The sequence below is a fragment of the Ornithorhynchus anatinus genome, chromosome 8, assembly GCF_004115215.2.
Source record: "Ornithorhynchus anatinus isolate Pmale09 chromosome 8, mOrnAna1.pri.v4, whole genome shotgun sequence".
NCBI classification, from domain to species: Eukaryota; Metazoa; Chordata; class Mammalia; order Monotremata; family Ornithorhynchidae; genus Ornithorhynchus; species Ornithorhynchus anatinus.
Genome location: NC_041735.1, coordinates 38661711 through 38686899, shown reverse-complemented (window position 1 = coordinate 38686899; position 25189 = coordinate 38661711). Strand labels below are relative to the sequence as shown.

The 25189-nt window shown below is 43.0% G+C and overlaps 1 protein-coding gene across 3 annotated transcripts in view; it reads left to right on the top strand.

The window, feature by feature from the left end:
* Nucleotides 1-25189, top strand: part of TMEM108 (transmembrane protein 108) — a 209404-nt gene that overhangs the window by 91530 nt on the left and 92685 nt on the right. For 2 of the 3 annotated variants that reach the window (XM_029070128.2, XM_029070129.2), the window contains exon 3: nucleotides 3482-3567. In XM_029070128.2, the coding sequence (XP_028925961.1) occupies nucleotides 3528-3567 (40 nt within the window). In that variant the 5' untranslated portion in view covers nucleotides 3482-3527. The remainder of the gene's footprint in view (nucleotides 1-3481; nucleotides 3568-25189) is intronic. The other variant, XM_039912966.1, reaches the window with a different exon arrangement.

Sequence of the window (25189 nt, the reverse complement as noted above, 5' to 3'; positions counted from 1 at the left end):
GTTCTTCCCAGGATCTCCTGATTAACTCTATCTTTTGGAAGAAATTGTGCCAAATGTTCTGAGTCCATGTCGCAGTCCTTTCTTTGTCGCCCATTCATTCGTCTGAAGAGGGTTGGTAAGGTGAGGGTCTGCTTTTCATCCATTTTACTGTGGCAGACTACAGATTAACTAGTGATCTCAAATCAATTTACATGATCAAAACACTGAGATCGGGAATTTCACCTTTCACTGCCAAGTGTGCCTGCCTAATTGGAACATACAGTCCAAACAGATTGCAGAGTGTTTACCTTCTGAGTATGGGAAGTGTTTATTCATTCAGTTTAATAGGTAAAGGGGGTTATATTACATAAGGTTTGCTACACTTAAGTGGCTGGCCCAGTTCCGTGCGACTCACTTGAGATGAATGGCTTCCTCCGTGCTGGTAATTAGCAAACACATGCATCTGCTTCCCGCTAGAAAGGCCGGTCAGTATTTCCCTTACTTTCTAAGTTTTTTCCTCAGTCATTTGGTTTTATCATGTACTGCACTTCCTTATATAAGGCATACCCAGAATTAGTGTTTTCTAGTAGAAAGAGCACGGCCCTGCAAGCCAGAGAACCTGGCTTCTAAGTCTGGCTCCACCACTTGTCTGATGTGTGACCTTTGGCAGGTCATTAACTAATTAGGGTTAGGATAACCTCTCTGCACCTCAGTTAACTCATTTGTAAAATGGGGAGTAAGACTGTGAGCCTTATGTGGGACAGGAACTGTGTCCGACATGATTATCTTGTATCTGCCCCAGTGCATAATTTACACAAAGTGCTTAACAAATACCATAAAAACAGTTCCCCAAATTAGCCTGTATTTCATTGCCCTACAAATTCAAACATGGGCCCCTGGTAATGAAGATTGTGTATGGATGTAATGGGGCTGAAGAAAGTAACGCGAGAATCCCAGCCTAAATCATATCATGTAGACACAGAGTTTGTCCCTTATTGTGTTAATGCATTTGCCATGCCTGCTGGCACTGGGTTCTTTTTGCTTCTCTCTTGTGACCCTGTCACAGCTTTTGCTTAAAAAGAGTCACTTGTTTCTAGCTTGAAATGTTACTCCAAGCTAGTCTGCCTGCCTCAGTTGTCTCAGCTTCCTGCTTTTCACCCGAGGCTACACTTCACAGTATCCTTAAAACATTTCTTCTTTCGTTCATTCAGTCATATTTATTGAGCACTTACTGTGTGCCAGTACAATGCAATAATAAACAGTGACATTCCCTGCCCACAACGGGCTTACAATCTAGAGAGGGGGATGACAGACATCAATGCAAATAAATAAAATGACGGGTACGTACATAAGTGCTGGGGGACTGGGAGGAGAGAAGAGCAGAGGGAGCGAGTCAGGGCAATGCAGAAGGGAATGGGACGTAAGGAAAAGTGGGTCTTAGTCTGGAAAGGCCTTGTGGAGAAGATGGGCCTTCAGTAAGGCTTTGAAAGGGGGGAGAGTAATGGTCTCTTGGATTTGAGAAGTGGGAAGTGAGTGAGGAGTGAGAATTTGAGGATTTGAGGAGGAGTGAGGATTTGAGGAGTGAGGAAGAGTGAGGGCATTCCAGGCAGGACTTGGGCCAGGGGTCAGCGAGACAGTCGAGATGGAGGCACAGTGGGAAGGTTAGCACTATAGTGGAGCTTCCTCTTGCTGTCTATTGTTCCATTTTAGCTCCCCACACAAACAGCCGTCATCCATTCTCCTCCCGCACCCCACCCTGTAAAGTGGGATCTAGCACATCAGTGTTAGCAGTGCCTTTGTGACTTGTGACCCTGTCTTGTCAGAAGCTGAGTAGAGTCCCCAAGTGATGATGGTGGAATAATTGCTCAAGGAGTCAGAGGTGGCCTTTGTGGTGGTGGGTCGAATCGGTCAATTGGTTGTATTATTGAGCACCTATCAAGTGCAGAACACTGTACTAAGCACTTGTGATAGTACAGCATAACAGAGTTCATTCATTGTTGTATTTATTGAGCGCTTCCTGGGGGTAGAGCACTGTACTAAGTGCTTGGAAAATACAATTCAGAAATAGAGAGAGACAATCCCTGCCCACCCCAGGCAGAGTTGGTAGACACTTTCCCTGCCCACATTGTCTGAAATGATATAGAAAGACAGACAAGAGAACAACCATGAGACCTTCAGTGTGACTTGAAACCTGATGTCACATTGCCATCACCCTCTTTCTGATAACTTTCCCAAAAGATGTGAAATTTGCCTCTTAGCTCATTAAAATAAATACAGGGTTATTAATTTTTTCCCACCTGAACTATCCGTCCCTGAGTAATACACTAAATCAATGACCAGAATGCAAATAAACTAAATTTGAAACCAGTTTGCAAACAGATGCAAAAGTCCACGGGCCTGCAGAGATTTTTCCATTCCTTTCATTATCCACCAGTGCCAGAGAAATGTCAATCAGTGGCATTTTTTGAGCACTTAAGATGTGAAGAGCACTGTACTAAGCAGAATACAACAGATTCGGTAGACACATTTCCTCTCAAGGATCTTGCAGTCACCTCCCTGATCAATAAACATACTTTGCACACAGTAAGCGCTCAGGAAATGCGATTGAATGAATGGATGACCTTAAATAAGAAAGTACCAATGTAATGTAAAGCTGACTGCCATTTTCTGAGACTTCTTCTTCTTCCTTTCACTGTCACTATTCCTAGCCTTAAACCAGTCCTGAGCCCTATCGATTTCTGTCCCCACCTTTCATAAGTAAATCTGTGTGGTGGTCCTCTTTGATTTAGTGGGGGCAGGGGATGTATCTTCCGATTCTGTTTTATTGTACTTTCTCAAGCACTTAGTACAGTGCTAAGCCCATAGTAGGCACTCAATAAATATAATCAATTAAATATCTACAAAAGTTTTGGTTGGTTACTCTCCAAAAGTTGTTGGGGTTTTGTTGTTGTTATTTTGCATCAATGTAATTTACGTCAGGCTTTGGGGTTCTAAGAAATTAGTGTGATTGCTTAAAAAGCCAATGTCTATTTCACGTTAAAACAATTTTTGAGTGAATCCAACTTTGGGGTTTATCCAAAACTGGAAACAATTATGGATGGTGATGATTTGAGAAGCGGGTGAGAGGAAGGGGGCAAGGAAAGTAGGAATGTTTTTTGTTGTTGAAGGTTTTTATCTAAAGTGCCTAAAATTTCAAAGATACAAATGTCAAAACAAATTTAGAAGCCAGTTTCTGTGTTCACATTCTGTTGTGAATTTTCCCAAAGAAGTGCAACATTTGGGACTTTGGTACAAGAACAGAAGTTTGTGCCCCGTCAAAAGAAAACCCCAAATCACCCATTCCTGGTTTTTCTCTTAGAGTTCACTGTAGAGTTGGAGCATTTAAAAATGACTATTCCAGTGAAAAGTACTTTAATTGACCTGATCCTGGATGATTGAATTGGATATTGTGGTTCCTTTCTCTAAATGAACCTTAAACATTTTTCTTTCCTGTATTTCTCAGACAGAATCATGAATAAACTGGAGGACAAGCAGGACCAGATGATACCATGAAGAGAAGTTTACAGGCCCTCTATTGCCAACTGTTTAGTAAGTTGATATTCCACTTCCTCTTTCCTAAAATACACTATTTCTGAGAACATGAATGAGAGAACATCAGAAATTCAGATACTCCACTGGCTTGACTAACGACTGGGGCGTTCTGATGACTTCATCTGTAATTCTTCCCCCATCTCCAAGTGCATCACTGCCCACCTGGCAGCACTGGCCTAAGAAAAACAGACAAGAAAAAAGTATAAGGGAGAGGAGGGTAGGTAGAGCAAGTGGGGCAAAAATGTCATGGGACGTTGGCCTCCCCCCTCCTGAGGGCCTTTTTCCTAAATGGTCCCTTGAGACCTACTTGACCTCCCTGGGACTGGGATTTCTAAGAGTGTTTTATTTAACAGAACATAATTAGCTTCTAGCAGGCTCCCTCTTTATTATTTTCTGTTCTCTGGACTTTTTTTAATCCAATCATTCAAACCAGGCTGGTTTGGTTGGATCCAAAAAAAAGGTTTAGTCTAAGGCTCTTTTGAGCAACTGAATTTTGATCGACATTCTACTGTTTTCAGTAAATGAGAGAGAAATTGAGGCCTCTTTGCAGTAAAAAAGCTAAGCGGGTAAAGATAATGAACCATTTACTCTTTATTTGCGGAGTATTAAAAAAGCTTCTAGAAACAGCGTGGCTTAGTGGCAAGAGCATGAGCTTGGGAGTCAGAGGTCATGGGTTCTAATCCCAGCTCCACCACTTGTCAGCTGTGTGACTTCGGGCAAGTCACTTCACTTCTCTGTGCCTCAGTTAGCTCATCTGTAAAATGGGGATAAAGACTGTGAGCCCCACGTAGGACAACCTGATTACTATGCATCTACCCCAGTTCTCGGCACATAGTAAGCACTTAACAAATACCACAGTTATTATTATCCTAGCTCCACATCCCAGATTCTACTGCACATGCATCATCTGGGCCAAGATGGTCTTTCGGATGATTGATTGCCTACCTGCTAAGCCGTGGTACCTATGAACGGAGTTGGCATTCCTGAGTGATTTAAAGGCCAGGGCCAATCGTCAGTTTGGAATATAGACAGGCAAAAGGTGAGACTACTGTAGTGCTAACATCTAAACCCATCTGGCAAACTGAAGGGATCGGGCTGGGAATCTCAGGATAAAAGCAATAAGTGGCTTTCCAGAGTTGGGAGGCTGGCTCCTGTCACAAGCACTTAAATTCATGTTAAATGTTAGTGAGAAAATAGAATTGAAAGAGATTGGACTGCAAATCATTATTCAGCCCTTAGAGTTGAACAGTCCAGGTTCTATTAGCCCTCAGTTTAGAGCTTGTATTCTGGCTGCCTCTTTAATGGGCTCATTCAAGCAGCTAAATTCTCATACCTCAAACACAGATCATGACCACCATGTATTCCCAACCCCGGGGAAGGAAGCCAGCAAATGGACACTCTTATGGATTCAGACCTCATGTACTATACTACAATGTAATGATTTCCCAGAGCTGATGGCTGAATAGGGGGGAAAAAAAGACTTATAAACTAAAAAGGTGCTGCCTCAGTTTTCCATTGAGGGGTCCACAATTCACACCAGGATACAAACATGTAATTTCTGTGTCTTTGTCAAATGATGTGTTCCCGAAAGTCTGATGTGCTAGAGGAAATTTGGTTTGTTCCCTTCTGCTATTGCAAGTTGCATTATTCCAAGAAATCTTTGATCTATTTCACATCCCTACCATCTCCTGTACAACAGGCGTTAGTGATTTTTAAATCGAGCTAATGAGGCCGAAAATATTTTAAAAGACAGCAGGGATATTTTCTTTGTGATTATTCAAGTAGCTACTATATTTAAATGTGATGGAGCCTCTGTATTCCTATCCAAAGTGGCCTTGGTGAAACCCTGCCATAAGAATGGGCTCTTATGCCTCCTAGCCAGGAGCTGAAGAGGTGATGTCAAGGATGAGTTTGGGCAACAGACTGCTTTTGTCCCACTGTTCAGTAATAATAATAGTGATGGTATTTGTTAAGCACTTACTATGTACAAAGCACTGTTCTAAGCCCTAGGGGGGATACAAGGTGATCAGGTTGTCTCACGTGGGCTCACAGTCACTCCCCATTTTACAGATGAGGTAACTGAGGCACAGAGAAGTTAAGTGACTTGCCCAAAGTCACACAGCTGACAGGTGGTGGAGCCAGGATTAGAACCCATGACCTCTGACTCCCAAGCCCATACTTTTTCCATTGAGCCAAACTGCTTCTCAGTAGCCAAGTTGATGATTGCTATTGCCAGCTCATCAAAATTTCTACATTTCCAGCAGGAGGTTTTTTTAAAGATTAAAATTGGGAGAGAAACAGTACTAAAGGGAAGCCCTACCAACAACTTCAGAGAAGTGGTGTGTAAATAAGAAATCAGCCCAGTATATTTTGAGGAGACATTGCCTTAATATTTCACTCTTGTAACTATAACAGTGATTTGTTTTACTGGACCTCACAATAATTTAGCAGATCTTTAACACTTTATCTTTATTCAAGGAGTTTAATATTCAGGGTCAGCAGGGTCTTCAACTGCTCCTAGATGCCGCTGCTTGGATATCTGGCCTTGTTTCCAGCCCTGCTGCACTCCCATCATTATCCCCCCACTCCCACCCCCCGACTCTCTTTCTCTTTCTATACTTCATTATCAACTCTCCTGCTTCTACCCTTTTCCTCAAGCTGTTCCCCTAGACTCAAACTCCCTCCCTTCACAAATTGGTTAGATCTGAACTCTCCACTTAGAGCCATCCTAAAAATCTCACCTCCAACAAGCCTGCCTGCCTGACTCCCACCACATCAAGCTATATAAAATTACCAGCCATTTCTAGCAGTTAGGTGTCTATTCACACCCATCTTCAGCAGGTATTTATATTCAATGGTGCATTCAATTATTTATTTAAAATTCTTTAACTATGAATATTTTATGTCTGTCTCCCCCGTTAGAGTGTACGCTGCCTGAGGCTAGGGAATGAAGCACTTTGGGTTATACTTTCTCAAGTGCTAGTGCTTTGCTGAGTAGTGGATGTTCAATAAATTTGGTACTTTAATACTAAATGGAAGTAATTTTGAGGGAAAAATATAGTCAGGGAATAGACGGTTTCTTGCATAACTGAAATGCTCAGAATTGATAGCCAGGTGGCATTTGTGAATTCCAAATAAGGCAAAACATGAACTCTTAGTCTTTCAAACACCTGTTCATGTGGAAAGTCTGTTCCTTTCAACCAAGAAACCTGCAAACTCCCATGCATGCACCTTTTTTCATTCTCATCTTCCAGGTGTATTGATGTTATCATTAGAGCTTTCCCTGAAATGCATCTATTGAGCAGCATATAAAATGCATATTCAAACGTAGATGCATTCTCATGGAGGAATTAGTGCCCAGAACAAAAGGAAAACAGAGGAAGCTGTCACAAAAGATTTTTGATCTCCAGGCAGAGGGCCATGGTGGTGGCTTATGTTTACCAGTGTTTTTCTGAAAACCAGTGAAGGGCAGAGCTCGAAGCTGCCAGGCTCAACTGTAGGCACTGTCTTTATCCTTCTAAGTGTGATATCCCCGAGCTGCCCCAAGCGCTATTCCCTCTTGTGCTTCTGACTAGCAGTGGCAGGAAACAGACATCAGGAATTGAAAGAAAGGAGCTATTAAAAGACTTTGAAATGTTTCCCTGGTTAATTCAATATTTACCCAAGTCTCAGTTCTTCTTGAAAGAAAAACTTCTATCAGTACATTTATATTTAAACCTGAGGCCTAGAGGCCTTAGTTATCTTATTCTGGTATTCATTTAAGATCTTTCCTCATGAATATACATGAAGGTAAATGTTTTAGACTGAAAGATACCCAGATTTCAATTTCTTCTCAAAGGAGATCATTTTCCTCCTTGTTTTCCCAGCCCTTATCCTAAAATGACTCAGTAGGTCTTACTCTCATTAGCCATCTTGTCCTATAATCCTGAATTCTAGAACTCCTTCGCCTTCACTGAGGTCCCAATCAGCCATATTTACTGAGTGGTGACTGTGTGCAGAGCTCTGTACTAAGCACTTGGAAGAGTGCAGAATAATAGAGTTGGTAGACACGTTCGTTGCCCACCACACGCTTATTGTCTAGAGGGTGAGACGGACATTAAGATCAATAAAGAAATTACAGAAATGTGCATGAGTGCAGTGGGGCAGAGGAGAGGAGGACCTGATGAAAACACCTACCGAATAACATCTCGGGACATCAGTCCTGCCCCTTGGGCCTTCCTATCATGTGATATTTCTCTCACTGGTGTAGTTGAGAGTAGAGATGAATGGTTTCTGAGGAGATCAGAGTAATTGGACGGTTCTTCCCAACAGGAGACAGCTTGGCCTAATGGGTAGAGAATGGGCCTGGGAATCAGAAGGACCTAGGTTTTAATCTCGGCTCTGCGATTTGTTTGCTGTGTGACCTTGTGAAGTCACTTCCCTTCTCTGTGCTTCAGTTACCTCATCTGCAAAATAGGGAGTAAGACTGTGAACCCCATGTGGGACAGGGACTGCGCCCAACCTGCCTAACCTTGTATCTACCCTAGTGCTTAGAACAGTGCTTGGCACATCATAAACGCTCAACAAATAACATCATCATCATTATTATTAGTTTGTATCTACACCAGTACTTAGTACAGTGCCTGGCACATAGCAAGCACTTAAAAAAGGGACGCTTCCCTCCATTCATATGGAATGGAAAAGGCCACCTTTTCCAGGTCCAGGAATGGTTTATGAAGTAATGTGTGCAGGAAGCGATTTTCACTTAGTTCCAAAAACATCAGCCCTATGTTTGCTTGGCTCAAAGTTGCCCCTTACCACATCCTTGAACCTGTTCTAGAAACCCAGCCATAACCCATTCACTTTCGTGGAAATCTGCAGCTCAAGACTACTGACCCAGAAGGTGTTGGGGATGATAGCCAGAGTCCTTTTAGGTTGGCAATTGGAACAGCAGGAGCCTAGGGATACATCTCACAAAACGAAGATCATTGGCATGGCCCGAATCTAATTCCTTCCTTTTAGGGTAATCTATGATCAGTCAATCAGTGGTATTTATTAAGCACTGCATGCAGTCATCACTATACTAAGTGCTTGGGAGAGTACACTATAACAGAGTTGGTAGGCAGGTTTCCTGCCCTTAAGTCTAGATGGGGGACACAGACACTGTAACAAAAGAGGCAGTATTTGTAGCAAATCCCCCCCCAATTTTAGTTCCATTATCAAGTCAGATAGCATTAGGGTTGTTGAGAAATTAGAATTAGAAATTAGAATGTAGAATTTATTTTTAAAAAAAAAAGAAGCAAGAATCATCTTTGAGGAAGTGCAGTCTCAGTCAATAACCAGTCATCAGACATCATATCAGACTCTTCCTTGCAAGTTCCCCATGTGATCTGTGAACTGGGAAAGCATTACCTCTCTTTGCCAGTAGTTTGCCTTACCACTCTTATGAGGTAGGTAATGGCAGGAGTATTATGAGGAGGGAATAATGAATGTTAATTTGATATTACCTAACAATAAGAGACTGTTTTCTAACCAAACATGAATTTAAGTATTTTTGAAAAGCAAGGAGAAGACTCTTCAATGCTTTTCTGCTTCTCTTTCCTTTTCTCCTCCTCCACTTAACCTTCTCATCCTTTTCTTCTCCATCTTCCCTTCTCCTTTTCCCCTTTTCCATCCCCTTCCTTTACTTTCCTCACTTTTCCTCCTCTCTTCTCTTTACGTCTTATTCTCCTTTCTTTTCCCTGTCTCTTTTCCACTTTCCTCCATTCCTTATTTAGCAACTAATAGGTTACCTAGGCATCATCAAGTTTCAAAGAGAGGGAAGTTGGCCTTTTTTTCTTCCCTGAGTATTGGAAAAAAGTGATGTGGAAGGGCCAGAGCCAGTGCTCTACACATAAGTGTTTAATAAATATGATTGATTAATTGATTACAATTTTATTTTAACCCCCTCAGGGTACGGAAGGTCAACTCAGAATCTGTCTTGTGACTTTAAAGTGAAAGACTAAAAAATGATGGGTCATTTTTAAGAAAAGGACTTTGGATTCCTGGATGGGCAGGTCACCTCACTCTCCTCTTACAGATAGCATGGATCTGTCCCAAAAACTTGGTGGGGGAGGGGGGCGGAGCCAGTGGCCTAGTGGGTAGGGCATGGGCCTGGAAGTCAGAACGCCTTGGGCTGTAATTCCGGCTCCACTTCTTATCTGCTGTGACCTTGGGCAAGTCACTTAACTTCTCTGTGCCTCAGTTACCTCATCTGTAAAAATGGGGATTAATATTGCAAGCCTCATGTGGGACATGGACCGTGTCCATGGATGGTTTCTCCTTCATCACTTAGTATGGTACCTGACACATAGTAAGTGCTTAACAAATACCATTTAAAAAAATCCCTTTCAAGATAGAACTCCCATCTCACAGGGCCCCAGGCTCCTGGATGAGACTGAGCGATAGGGAGGTGTGTTTAGGTGCTCTGCACAAAGAGGCCGGTTAATAAAGTGACAGTGAGTAGCCACTTTGGTCACTTAATCAATTTTGGCTTTTATTGAGCATCTATTAAATGTAACACACTGTACTAAGCACTTGGGAGAGTACACCAGAAGCAAAACCCATTCTCCCTGTCCTCAGGAATTTACAGTCTCATGGGGGACGAATGATGTATGAAGAGAGGGAACTAGAGGAAGAACAAGAATATGGGGGTGGATGCTCTCTGTTGCGTTCTCCTGAAGACTCCCAAGCATTTAGTAGGTATCAGCATGGCTTAGTGGAAAGAGTCCAGGCTTGGGAGTCAGAGGTCGTGGGTTCTAATGCCGGCTCCGCCACTTGTCAGTTGTGTGACCTTGGGCAAGTCTTTTCACTTCTCTGTGCCTCAGTTACCTCATCTGTAAAATGGGGATTAAGACTGTGAGCCCCACGTGGGATAGTCTGATAACCTCGTATCTATCCCAGTGCTTTAAACAGTGCTCGGCACCTAGTAAGCACTTGACAAATACCATCATCATTATTTTTATTAGCCTACTGTAGGAGCTCAGAAATGATGGATAGATAGCATGAGGATCAGAATGAATTAGCAGACCATTAGATTAGACCATTAAATATAGGATACTGAGGATAGGCTATATTTAAGTGCTTCAAGTAGCTGTTGCATTGAGGGACTTGACTCAAAGGATTTGGGGAGAGGAAGAAGGAGGGGAGGAGGGTCAGTGGACACACCAGGACTCTGCTAGTGATTTGAGTTATTAGTGGTTGTAGTAAATTTTGATGTTTGAGTGCTTAGCATATGTGAAATGTTAGGGTAAGTACAGTACAATCAGGTCAGACCCAATCACTGTCCCCCATGGAGTTCACAGTCTAAGGAGGAGAGAGAACAGGTATTTAATCCTCATTCTCCAGTTGGAGAAACTGAGACACGGTTAAGTGATTTGCCCAAGGTTACCCACAGGCAAGTGGCAGAGCGGGAATTAGGAACCACGTCTCCAGACTCCCGGCCCTCTGCTCTTTCCCCTAGGTCATACTGCTACTCTGGTAGGTTTGGGGAGTTTTTTAGTAATTGACTGACCTAGGGCATTTCTTCTTACTCCAAAAAAAAATGCCTTGGCAAATCAAAAGTTTAGGGGAAGTGTTTTGCATTCATAAAGTTTTTGAATATTATCTAGGCAAATTAGGTCATTCTACTTCTGCAGCGAAAGACATTTGTTAGGAAATCTTGCTGAGAAAGTAACACTTTTGCTCTAGGAAGTTACATTACAGTTTGTGGAAAAATCCAAAGTCATTCTGCTCGCTTTGATTTTCCGGTAAGATTTTCAAATGCAATATATATTTTAAAAGCGCTGCTGGGGTTATACTTAATATAAGCCAACCACCATTATATGTGTAATTATATTTCTGCATATTTATGTGAAACCTTTCCTGTGAGCCTAGAATGGGTTTTTAGAGAAAGCACAGGAAAACATAGTTCTATTCAGACAGTTTATTACCCAAGGCAAACAAAACCAAAAATAAAAACACCAGGAGATGGTGACTAGCTCCTTTACTAATAGGTTAATGACTTTTTTTGTGGAGAGGGAGAGAAGTGATATGACTCAGCCAGCACCCAAACATGATTTGTTATTGTGGGCAAATATTTGTTCAAGGTATCTGTATAAATGGCAAACTAATGGTGGGAGAGAGATCTCAGAATATTCTCCATGGGGCCCAGGGGGGAGGGAAGGGCTCACTGTGTCTCCCAGGTAACTAACTGAAAAGTACAAGCGTTTCAAAGCAGAAAGAGTGTGCCTGTCATGGTGAAATCTTGAACTGCTGAAGTAGGGCAAGAGGGTCTGTGAGACATCAATCTGTCAATGCTGTTTATTGAGTGCTTTCTGTATGCGGACACTGTATTAAGTGTTTAGAGAAGTACAATCAAGTAGACATGATCTCTGCTCTGAAAGAGCTTACAGTCTATTCTGTAATAGAGGAGTATGGTTGTGTCGTGCTATTATCCTCTCCCTGCACTGAGAAGCTTCAGCCAAGCTTGGATGGTTTCTTTACCAGCCAGTGAGTGGTTAGCTGAGGAATCTCCTCCTGTTACCTGTTGGCAGGGAACTCTGGAAGCCCCTGTGAATCGAGAGAATAACGGTGCTCTAGGCTGGGAGGGGCTTTCATGTCTTCTTTTAGTAGTGCATGTTTACCTCCCCATTTATTGCTTTGCTGCTCTTCACGTGCTTCAGTTCCCCTACACCCCCAGCGTTCAATTCCTTCTGTCTTCCTCTATGAAGTGTTTTGACACTACAGAGCTAGATCACTCTTAGAACTCTATAACTCTCAAATATATTGGAGTCTCTTCTACTTTTTCCACAGCAGCATCTATACATCATTTTACTGGACCTGGAGAATGGAGTTCTTGTGTTATTTCTCACCTCTTCCCTCAAGCTCATTGGATGAATGTTTGTGTTACTGGGGACATGTGGGGTAGCAATCAGTATAAGCCTGCAAGGAAAATGGTGCCTACTTCAATGATGGAAAGAGACCGGGCACATAGTAAGCGCTTAACAGATACCATTGTCATTATTATTACATGCCCAACCTAGCCTTTGACTGTCACCATAATGGCAGGACATTTTGTAAAGTTCTGTTTAACTCTGTGTCAGAAAGCAAGCATGAGGAACCCAAGCACTTTATTTTATTATTATTACTAATGGTATTTTTAAGTACTTTGTGGTAAGCACTGTTCTAAGTGCGGGGGTAGATCAAGGTTATTGGTTTCAACAGAGACCCTGTTCCACAAGGGACTCACAATCTAGGTAGGAAAGAGTAGGATTTAATCCCCCATGTTATAGATGAGGAAACTGAGGCACAGAGAAGTGAAATGATTTGACCAAAGTCACAGAGCAGGCAAGTGGCAGAGCTAGGATTAGAATCCAGGTTGCTGACTCCCAAGTCCATGCTGTATCCATTAGGCCACACTGTTTTTCTATATTACATTATTCCTTCTGTAATTACACTATTTAACACTCAACATCAGCTCCTGTTAGGATTTCCTGAATTGTTCTTCTTATATCAGGACAAGGATCGGCAAAACTTTTCGTGTGGAAAAGCCAAAAAAAGAAACTTTGGTGCACAAAGAGCCAATCATACAAATTTAAATATGTTAAATATTCATTGTGAATCTGCTCTAGGTTTTAAATGCCTCGCCTCTCCTCCCTAGCATAAGAGGCACATATTGACTGTAATAGGAGCCAGTTATGGCTCCCAAGCCCTAGGTTGCAGTCACAGGCCTTAGACTGTTATTTTGGGAAGTTGGCCATAGACTCACAAATTCTCAGTCACCTCTGCAGCTGATTCAGGAGCTCAGAGGGGAAAATTAGAGGCCTTGGAGATCGAGGAGTTTGTGTTGAGAAGCAGTGTGACCTAGTGGATAGAGTAATGCCCTGGGAGTCGGAAGGACCTGGGTTCTAATCCCGGCTCCACCACTTGTCTGCTGTGTGACCTAGGGCAAGTCACTTACCTTCTCCATGCGAGAGTTACTTCAACTGTAAAATGGGGATCGATGGTGAGCCCCATGTGGGACATGGACTGTGTCCAACCCAATTAGCTTATATCTGCCCCAGTGCTTAGTACAGTGCCTGGCACAGAGTAAGTGCTTAACAAATACTGTTTTAAAAAATATGTTTATTTCGAAGTCCCTTTTTTCAGTGGCATGGCTAGGCACTTCTCTGTTTTTCGTGTCCGGGAAGCGGGTCCAGTGGATGTCTGTATCACAGTGAGTTTGGGGGGACTGAGGATTCCTCTAGGTTCCTGGCCACGTACTAATCGTCAGGTTGTGAATCCCTTTTGAGGGATTGAAAGCCCCAAAGTGAGGCACTTGGGCAGGGTTTACTCATCATTGGGCCGACTTAACCTTCGCCCAACTGCCCACTGCCAGTACTAGCTTCAGGGATCATAACTGAGGTGGTGCCCAGCCCCACTGGGGCTGCATCAGCATCAGCACTAAAAGAAAAGCCAGTTTAAGGGCTCGATCCAGTGTGTGGCTTCATTTATTTGAACCATAGTCTGAACAGTGGCAAGTTCAACACAGATTTGTCTGTGAGAAAAAATGCAGGATTGGGAAACAACAAAGTTAAAAGTAGGCCGGATAGGGTGACATGGCTCTAAACTTCATTAGGCTCTGCCGGCATTATTTTAATTTGCGGTTCAAGCAAACTGGCTATCCAAGCAAAACTGACAACAATGGCTATTTTAATACTTGTAACTGCTTTTCATATTTGAAGATGACTCTAGCAGTGGGACACTTTGTAAATTCAGCATATGCTGGTAGGACTGGAAGGACCACTGAGCAATGACAACTTTATCTGTATTGTGCGCCTGTAAAAATGACCTCTTACTGCACCACTGCATTTGCTCTTCAGATTGCCAGTTGTTTCTCCTTTTGGTGTCACAGACTTGGTGAAGCCTCTGTTTTTGAGACAGTCACCATATTTCTGATTGTTCTCTCTGTCAGACTTGTCATCACGGCTGTTTTCCAAAAGTCTACTGCTATGTCCAATCTATTTAGTTTTGCTTGATTATGTCTTTAAAACATTTTTTCCATCACCCTCTTTAGATTTACCCCATTACAGCTCACCAAAGAGCAGCCGTTTGGGCATCCTGGTGCCATTCATTCCTAATCTCACCTATCTAGGGTGTGAAGCAATAACATTGCTTCAGTGCTCATAGCCTGGCTGCATCTTAGGACCTTATTGTGCTCGCATCTTGCCACTCAATGTTAAGTGTGGCTTTGCTGGAACTGCCCCAAGAGTGAAATGGGGCCTCTGTGATAGGTGTGAATCTTCCAGGTAGGGAAGTAGCACTGCCAAATATATTTTCAGCTCGGTCGAATATCGATGCTCTGTTTGTGCCACGCTGTCTCTGACTTTCCCAAAGGACACATTAGCTTTCTTGATTCCGTTTTCTAATTTATTCCGTTTTCTAATTTCCTACTCTATCCTTGCATCAGTGCACTGCGCTACCAAAATATCTGGCAAAATTCAGTGATAACATTCAGTGATGTGTAACTGAAAGAGTTCCTTGCAAACCTTATCAAGGATTTCTCTTGACTAACAAGTGCTGAATCTGTCACTGAATTCTATTTGCTATCCCGTAGCAAACCTCCAGTTTCTGTATAATAATTGCCGATTTGAAGCACTTTGCTGATTCTGAAAAGCAGTTCAGGACTCTCTCCATATTTTCTTAAGCTTTCATAACGTAGCTGTCAATGTACAGAAGCTCATGTATGAGTGATTCAGGAAGTTTTGATGCTGCATCCACCTTCTCACTGACCTCCTTGCCTCCTGTCTCTCCCCCTTGCAGTCAGTCGTATTTCTTGAGTGTTTACTGTGCACAGAGCATAGTACTAAGTGCTGGGGAGAGTATAACACAACAATAAACAGACCGATTCTCTCTCCTAGAACTTACAGCCTGAGGGAACTTACAGTCCATACTTCACTCTGCTGCCCAGATCACTCGTCTACCGAAATGTTCAGTCCACATTTCCCAAATCCTCAAGAACCTCCAGTGATTGCCCATCTATTTCCACATCAAACAGAAATTCCTTACCAAAAGCTTTAAAGCACTCTGTCATCTTCCCCCATCCTTCCTCACCTCACTGCTATTCTATTATAACCCAGGCCACACACTTGACTCCTCTGGTGCCAACCTCAATCTTTTCTATCTCACCATGGACCTCTCACTCACGTCCTGCCTCTGGCCTGGAACGGCCTCCCTCTTCCTATCCGACAATTACTCTCCCCACCTTCAAAGGCTTTTTGAAGGCAAGTCTTCACAAGGCCTTCCGACTAAGCCCTCATTTTCTCTTCTCCCACTCCCTCCTGTGTCACCTCGATTTACTTCCTTTATTCGCCGCCTCCTCAGCCCCACAGCACTTATGTATGTCTCTGTAATTTATTTATATTAATGTCTGCCTCCCCCTCTAAAATATAAGGTCACTATGGGCAGGGAACGTGTCTACCAGCTCTGTTATCATATTGTCATATTGTACTCTCCCAAGTGTGTACTTGAGTGCTTTATTCACAGTAAGCACTCAATAAATGTGATTGACTGATGCTGTCTCTCACTCGGCCCACATATCTCAGCTCCTCAAAACCCCACATTAGCTTCTCACTTGCAATTCAAGAAGAAACTACTCACAATTAACAGCAAGGCTTTCCACTGACTCTCCCCGTCTTACATGCCTTTATTCTTTACCCACTACCTTACAGCTGGCTTGTTTGTTTTCCCCAACCTAACCTTTTAGCTACACTTCATTTTCGACTCTCCCACTTCTCTCCTCTTGCTCAAGCTGTCCCCCTAGCCTCGAACTCCCTCCCTTCACAAATTGGACAGATCTGAGCTCTCCGCCTAGTCAAAGCCATCCTAAAAATCTCTCCTCCAACAAGCCTGCCTGCCTGACTCCCAACACACTGAGCTATATAAAATCACCAGCCATTTCTAGCACTTAGGTATCCACTCACACCCATCTTCAGCAGATATTTATATTCAATGGTGCATTCAATTATTTATTTTAAATTCTTCAGTTGTGAATATTTTATGTCTGTCTCCCCCATTAGAGTGTAAGCTGCCCATGGCTAGGGAATGAATCACTTTGTATTATACTCTCTCAAATGCTTAGCATAGCACATAGCACCCAGTGGACGCTCAATAGATACTCTTACTCGTTTTTGTAATTTTCTTCCTCTTCCTCCTCCTGCTACCATAAAAATACAATGAGGTGCCTTTTTTCCAGAGGTCATTAGTGGACCATAATTCCAGTTATTAGAAAAAACACAGTAAGTGCTACAAGTGTTTTTGTATGAGCTATCTGAATTTGTCCAAGCAATCTAGGTAAACTGTAACCCAATTTCCCCCTTTTTCAATTGTGCGGGGAACACACTGGTAACATTCCCAATACTATGTGTTTTCAAAGGACTCAGCGTAGATGGGGTGACCTATCACCACATACTAACCCTTCCCAGAGCTCTGGGTAGCAGAGCAGGAATGGTAAAATGGAAAACAATGAGAATACTGCAGGGAACAGGGTTGATAGACTCTAAGCTTGTTGTGGGCAGGGAACATGTCTGCCAACTCTGTTGAATTGTACTTTCCCAAATGCTTAATAGAGTGCTCCACACATAGTGATTGATTGATGTGGAGCAATATCCTAAGTACCACGAGAAGTTACTAAGCAAGAACAGGACACAGTTGTTGGTCTAGACACAAATATACATTTTTTGTAAAACAGGGACATTAGCCATTTAAGAGGTACATAACAACACAGAGAGTATAAACATGTGAATTAATCATTCATAGAGATCCAGAAGTGCTGAAGAGTAACTGGGAATTACAGTAACTGGAATCAGGAGAATATTGAGCAACAGGCGAGATCTATGTGCCAAGCACTATGCTAAGGGCTGGGGTAGATACAAGATCATCAATCGGTTGTATTTATTGAGCACTTACTCTGTGCAGAGCAATGTACTAAGGCTTGGGACAGAACAATATTGTAGAATCAATAGACAGGTTCCCAACCCTCAAGGACCATACAATCTAGATGGGGGACAGACATTAAAATAAATTACAGATAAAATAATGATGACACTTATTATGCTCTTACCATGTGTCTAAGTGCAGAGGTAGATGTCAAGTTAATTATCTTGGACACAATCCTTGTCTCCCATCAGGCTCATGGTATAAGGGAATAATTAATGTGCTATTTGTTAGGAGTTTGTATCAAGTACTCTGCTACAATGCAATAATCATAATAATAATTATGGTAATAAGTGCTTACTATATGCCAGGCACTATACTAAATCCTGGGATAGATATAAACTAATTGGGTTGGAGCCTGTAGTTCGACAGGGATTGACACTATCTGTTGCCGAATTGTACTTTCCAAGTGCTTAGAACAGTGCTGTGCACACAGTATGTGCTCAATAAACACGATTAAATGAATGACACAGTCCGTGTCCCACACTGGGACCACAGTCTTCATCCCCATCGTACAGGTGAGGCATAGAGAAATAAAGTGACTTGCCCAAGGTCATAGGTAGAGAAACCGGGATTAGAACCCAGGTCCTTCTGACTGTGCTCTACCCATTAGGCCATGCTGCTTTCTCAGTACTTAAGTATATGCGATATAGTCCCTGTCCCTCTCTCCAACATGGGGCTCACAGTCCGGGGGAAGGAGAACAGATATTTAATCCCCATTTTAAAGATGAGGAAACTGAAGCACAGAGAGTTTTAGTGGCTTACCCAAGATCACACAGCCGGCAAATGGCACAGCCAGTATTAGAATCCAGGTCTCCTGACTGCCAGACCTATGCTCTACCTTCTAGGCTGGAATGGTCATGATTTGGCAAGGATGGGTTGTAGCAAAGTTTGACAGAGGCTAGAAACTGTCCTTTCTCAGCACGGTTTTATTCCCCGCTGGAACTCTCCCTCTTCAATTGCTCATCCCTCCTTCTCCCCTGGAGTCACCTCACGAAGAGTGTTTTTCCTGCTGCCGATAACCCCAAAGCACAGATTTCGTGGGGGTTGAGGTGAGGAACAGGCTTGAAAAGCCTTATTTTGATTGCACATTCTGCACCAGTGCCAAGCCCACAGAAGACAGCTGCATCCCCACCTACTACTCCTTTGGGGAAGGAGATCCATTGGTTTTAGTACCATTATTAGTGGGTGTGGTGATTTCAATTATAATAGATTGCATTTCTGTACCTAGAGTGCCTATCATTTTACTGGGCTAGTCTCTCCCCTGAGCCATTTTCTTTGGCGATAATTGTGGTGCCCGGATTAATCCTTGTCAATGAAAGTGTGGGTCCTTGTAACCAGGAAGGAATAGGCAAACTGAAGAGAAGTAAGAAAAAAGCAAGAATAATGAAGGGACTGCACAGAGGTAGGATGACAGATTGGAAAACCAGGGAGCAGTACTGAGGGTTCCTGACCATTCTCCCAGGACCCCATGGACGAAGTTATATCTAATTTTGTGTTCTGGGGAGCATCTTGCATGTTGGGCTTAGGCAATGTCAAATCATGTTGTCCCTGTGTAACTGTGGTGCATAGTCAGGCTATTCCTGTTGTGTCCCACGCTTCCTCTTCTCAACACGTACGCTGGTGTAGGGTATTCAAGGCTGTGTTTAATAACTGCTGACTCCTGTCTCAGAAGCAGCTGCATTTCATGGGCAGCTGAAATTGAAACGATTGCTCCAGGAGTGTGCCTATGCAGTCTAAACTTATGCGTGTGAAGAGCCATCGAGATTTTAAGTTAAAAATTGCTGAGTGAAAATAAGGTGATTGTTCATTTTTTGTGCTGTATTAAAATTATAGTTCTAGGAGATGGTTTTGTTTGGAGATTTGATGTGAGGAGCAGCATGGCTTGGTGGAAAGAGCATGGGCCTGGGAGATATTGTATTAAAATTAAAATAGCAGATGATGGTTTTGTTTGGAGATATGGTGTGAGCAGTGTGGTTTATTGGAAAGAGTACAGCCTGGGAGCCTGAGGATCTGGGTTCTAATCCTGGCTGGATGCTGTGTGAACTTGGACAAGTCACTTCTCTGTGCCTCAGCTTCCTCATCCGTAAAATGGGGATTCAGTACCTGTTCTCTCTCCAACTGTGAGCCCCACGTGAGACATGAACTGCATCCAAACTGATTAACTTATGTCTGCCCTAGTGCTTAGAATGGTGCTCGACACATAAACGCTTATTATTATTATTATCATTATTGTTATTATTTGGAAGAAAGATAGTTGATTTCTATTGAGGAGAGCATTTTTAAATCATTCTTAAGAACTGACATTAATAGAAGTCTTGGTGTCGACCATTTTAAAATTCAGGACAGTAGTTACAGAGCAGAGAGAGAGGTTCCTGGGGAGGGATGGAAAACCTGATCCACATTATTTAAAGGTAGAAAAATTTGCAGGCTGAGAGTAGGGGGTGGTTCAGTACTGAACTCTAGTCCGTTCCTGTTGACTTGAAGTGGTTGGATTAGGTGACTTCCCTAGTTTAGGAGCCAGTCAACCCATCAGGCGGCCTAGAGCAGGAGCAATACAGAGTGCCTGCTCCCAGAAATAGATGAAAAGGGCTGGTTTGTTAGCCAAAACACAACCGTGCCTTTGGCTTGAGCTGTCCTTGATAATCTATGAACGTTTCCCAGGAACTGCAGTCACCTTTCTTATTCAGCTGCAAAGTCTCTCAGCAAGAAAGTTGCTTGACCCCAAGCATTACCGTTCAGTTCAGTGGTCCAACATGGAGGAAAAGGTCACTTCCCTGAGCGTCAGTACATCAGAATCGCATTTATTCTCTCCTGCTCTCTCAACAGCCTGGCCCTGCCAGCTGGGCTCTGTTCAGAGCCGAAGAAAGATTGGTTGTATGAGTTTTTAATGCCACCAGAGCAAAAAGATCTTGGCAACAGGGTATGAAAGGGAGTGAACTCAGGGGATCAAAGGTGAGAGTTCTCTGACAATGCTTAAAAATATTCTGGATATCTCCCAGTGCCGTCAGAGCTACGGGCAAGACCAAGCAGGTTAGTTACACACTCTCCAACTATGGGCATATCTTAAAAATTTTGTCCTTATGATTGGAACCTGGAGTCAGGTCTGTGACTTTGATGCTTATGAACTGGGAATTAAAAGCCAGGTACTGTGGCACCAAGCTATGGGCTCTGTTTTCAGCCCAGAGCTGTCTTGTCTTTGTCACAAAGCACTGATAACATCACAGCTCACTGTGGGAAGGGAATGTGTCTACTACCAACCCCGTTGTATTCTACTCTCCCAAGTGCTTAGCGCAATAGTCTGCACACAGTAAGTGCTCAGTAAATACGATTGATTGATGACAGTGGGTTTTAGAGTAGCCATCTCTATTTCCTTACAGTAGTATAACTAACCTTTGTATTCAAAGAAAACGTTACTGATGGTGAAACCCTATCCATGCATCTTTATGTGGCTAAAGAGACCTATTGCCCTGGGAACCTGTAAAAATCATCCTGAGTTGATAGCTTTGCTTCTTGTAGTGTCTGTAATGTATTTATTTACATTATTATTGGTCTCCTCCTCTAGACTCTAAAGCTAGTGGTGGGTGGGGAGTTTTTTATTCAGCCCTTACTTGGCGATTGCTTTGTCTTATAATAAATATTCCTTGGCTTAATGAATGAATCTGTGTTTTAAATTGTTTTTTTTTCTTTGAAGGAAGGGCCAGTTTTCACCATTCAAGGGCTGATTGCGTATTCCAAGCTTCTCCTCTCCCCTTTGGGCCATTTCACTACTTTGGGAACCTCCAGTGGGGAGTGGGAAGTGCAGGGGAGAGATAGTACCTCACGTGCACTGGTTAAAACTAATGAGAAAAATGATGGGCTTTGGGGTGTCTAAGATTTCAGCGATCCATGGTAATCTTGGCCCTGGTTATTGTGAGTAATTGCAAGTTGGCTATGTTTCTCTTTGTTGTTTATATTGAGAGAGTGAAAGTTTGGTTTGTCATTCGTGATTTAGTCTGTGCCCATGATTAGTCCTAATGACAGAGGGATTCCTTACTTTAGCATAAGCTCAGTGGAATCAGCTCCCTAAAATCTCCTTCTAGAACGAGGTGAGTGCGCTGAAAGCAGCCTGAACGTTTAATCCTGAGATTTACGGACACATACAATGTTTTCAGTTATTACCCTGTTTTAAAGGTAAATGTATAACCGATATTTACAGGAATGCCTAGGGGATCTACCAGGAGATGGGGAGTGGAGGTGGCAGAGGAGGGTTGGGGTAAAGATGGTGGCCACTGAGGAGAGGATGCCCAGAAGAGCTGACCATGAAGCACACTGAATGGCAGAGCCTCCCACTGAATCTTCAAGTGAATTACACAATCGTGGTTTCTATCTTGAGGATATTAACAAACTGTGGTCATAATCACGATGTCAAGGCAATATAAAAGAGCTTAGATAGTGAAAAGTCTTTTTCAGTGGAATAGAGATAATCTGTGTTATGGAGGAGCTGCTTGATTTCAACTTTTTTAGGCAGTGCAGGTTTGAATCCAGAATGGGGTCTTCACTGATTTTAAAGAGAAGCAGTGCGGCCTAGTTGGAAGGAGCACGGGCCTGGGAGTCGAGAGACCTGGGCTTTAATTCCGGTTTGTCTGGTTTGTGACCTTGGGCAAGTCACTTGATTTTTCTGTGCCTCAGTTTCCTCATCTGTAAAAATGGGGGTAAGATACACAACCTCCTTCCCCATTAGACCGTGAGCCCAATGTGGAACAAGGGCTATGTCCCATCTGGTTATATTGTATCTACCCCCGGCATTTAGTACAGTGCTTGGCACATAGTAAGTACCGAATTCCAAAATGATGTTAAGCAGAGCAGCAGTAAAGGTCATACCCAGGAATCCAGCTCCAGAAAACCTTGATAGCCCAAACCCTGTAATCTTCCTCGTCAGCTGATGAGGAAGCCAAAGTGAGTTAAAGACAGAAGTTTCTCCAACCCTTGTTGCCCATCTAACACCTTAGTCATTCCGACCAGTCACTGAATCTTTCCTGGGTTATCATTATTGTTCCGTTAGCTGGAATCCCCGTGTGCCATCCCGATGGCTGTATCTTTAGAAGTCTCGGGTTATTACAGCAACTGTGAAAAACGGTGGCAGAAGGAAATCTGACTCCTAGTACACATCTCCCATAATTGAGTTTCTTGAATTGAAATCTCCCTTCATTTAGCCCACAGAGAAACCTGTCCCCAAGGTGGGATGCCGTCACCCTTGGGTGGTTGCTGACAAAGCTGCCAGCCAATGAAAGATGTTCGGGGGGACTTGTGCTCCTCTTCCAGATGCTTGGTGTGAGCAGCAGCTGGGCCGTGTGCTGGGCGGTGGGAGAGAAAAGAGAGAGGGGAGATTTGACTGCACAGCATGCATGAAATGACATCTCCTTCACGAGTCTAAAGGGAAGGACGAGAATTGATCTTGGTTCAGACATTTCTAAGCAAAGTACTTGGAAAATTTTAAGCTGATACCTGAAAGGGGAAGGAATTGTGTTCAAGTAAATTTGAGAATGATTCTGCCATATCAAGCTGGAAGGTGAAACAGTACAGAGGCGGTATTCAGTCTGAGAGGAAGTCTCAATCATAAATCAACTGGATAGAGGGGAGATTGAAAGACAGAGCCTTGGGCCCACTTCCATTCAAGTGCTTAATGAAAGATTCCTGTTGCAGGGGTGGCGTTCATTCAATCGTATTTATTGAGCACTATATTAAGAGACCAGTATATGCCATCATCGCAGACCTCCATCTATGTTATCCATCTGGGAGAGCACCAAGCATGGAGTACAACTGCCCAATCAACCACACGCTGTCCTGCTGTGAACAATTCTATACCATCACTTTATAGCAGATAAAGACGGGGGTGTAGATAAGAAATGTTCATTCCCAAACAGAAATCACACATGGGGTTTTAGATCAGAACACAGACTGTCCACTTCCCAGAGATCAGCCACAGTCAAACAATTGAAAAGCCATAGAATTTGGGACATAGTGCTCCGACTTATTCTCTGAAAAATGAAGCAGTTAGCCAACCATGCCCTGCTCTGGAACACACACGATACTATAGCTCTGTGATGCCGAGGTTGTCACCGAGCTCCAGTGAATGCTGTGTCCGACGTGGTAACTAGAGAAGGTTGTGAATCATCCATCCCCGGAGAAAATAAAAACTAAAATTGACAACCACTGGCCTTCTAGATTTAGGAATTGAACACATAACTCCTGAGAATTGGGAGCATGCCCGAGACCCAGAAGTCTCAGGAGGAAAAATCCTATTTTTGGTGGCTGTGTTCATTCCAGTTGTTTCCCAGGGGACTGAGCAATCTTGCGGTGGAAGAAGTGGGTGAGGGCTAGAGTGTCATTATTCTTATTATTTTATGGTTCTTGTTAAGAGCTTATTATGGGTCAAGCACTAAATGCTAGGGCAGATACCAGTTAGTCAGTCACTATCTTATACGGGGCTCAGAGTCTACGTAGGAGGGAGAACTGCTATTATCCCCTTTTTACCGTTGAGAAAACTGAGGCCTGGAGAAGTAAAGTGACTTGCCCAAGGTCACACAGCAAGCATTTGGCAGATTAGAACCCAGGAGCAGGGAGAGGGTGAGTTGCAGAAGGGTTGAGGAAAAGCCAGCAGAGGGGTAGGATGTGAGGAAAAATCCACCACTTGGCTCCTTCCTCAAACCCCTCTCTGATCCTTCCTGACTTGGAGCAGTTGACTTTCCCCCATTGCCTACATACAACATTCGGACAGCCGTCTTTCCACAGGTAGCGATGTGGCCTCATTCCCACTTTATCCTGCCTGATCGGTTCTCCAAAAAGCAAGCTGGCTCTCCTGTAGGGCACTGTACAAGCAGTAGGATATGTTCCCTGGGGAAAACACTAACCTTAACCATAATGCAATGACCCTTGAAAACTGCAGGAACTGTTAACCAACTAACATTACTTACCGGGCTCTGTAATGGCTGATTGATATGGGCGTGCTTGAAATAAAGGAGTAAGTAACCAGAACCATGTTAATTTCAAGCTCCAGTAGAAGCGTGGGGTAATATTGATGTTTACAAATTGAAAAGGACACAAATCAGTAGGGTAAGATTAAAAGGAAAGAGTTTCTTTCTCAGACACTCAGTTCAGTGCTCTGCACATAGTAACTACTCAATAAATGCAGATGAAGAAGTTTTTGGCAGTAAGAATGATCAAATAATTGGATTAGGCCACCGAGGGAAGTTGTAGAGTCTTTATCCCTGTTGGTATTTAAGAAAGAAATAGTCACGTATCTCCCCTGGACAGTTTAATTATTTACTTGATTGGTGATGGAGAGTTGTGAGCTCTAGAACTGTAAGCGTGTCTAGAATGTAAGCTTGTCGAGGGCAGGATACGTGTCTAGCAACTCTGTTGTATTATACTCTCCCAAGTGCTTAGTAGAGCGCTCTACAAACAGCAAGCACTCAATAAATATGTGTTGATAGGTCAACGGTAGTAGGAATAGCAGTATGGTGGAGGACCTAGCAGTGGACTTGACGTGCTTTTTTCCTGTCTCTGAACAGTACTGACTTAAGGGAAACATTAGGCGCTCCTTGGTTTATTTCTTCCGGGGTTCATATTGACTGCTTCAAAATTATTTAAGCCTGTCTCTTTTCAT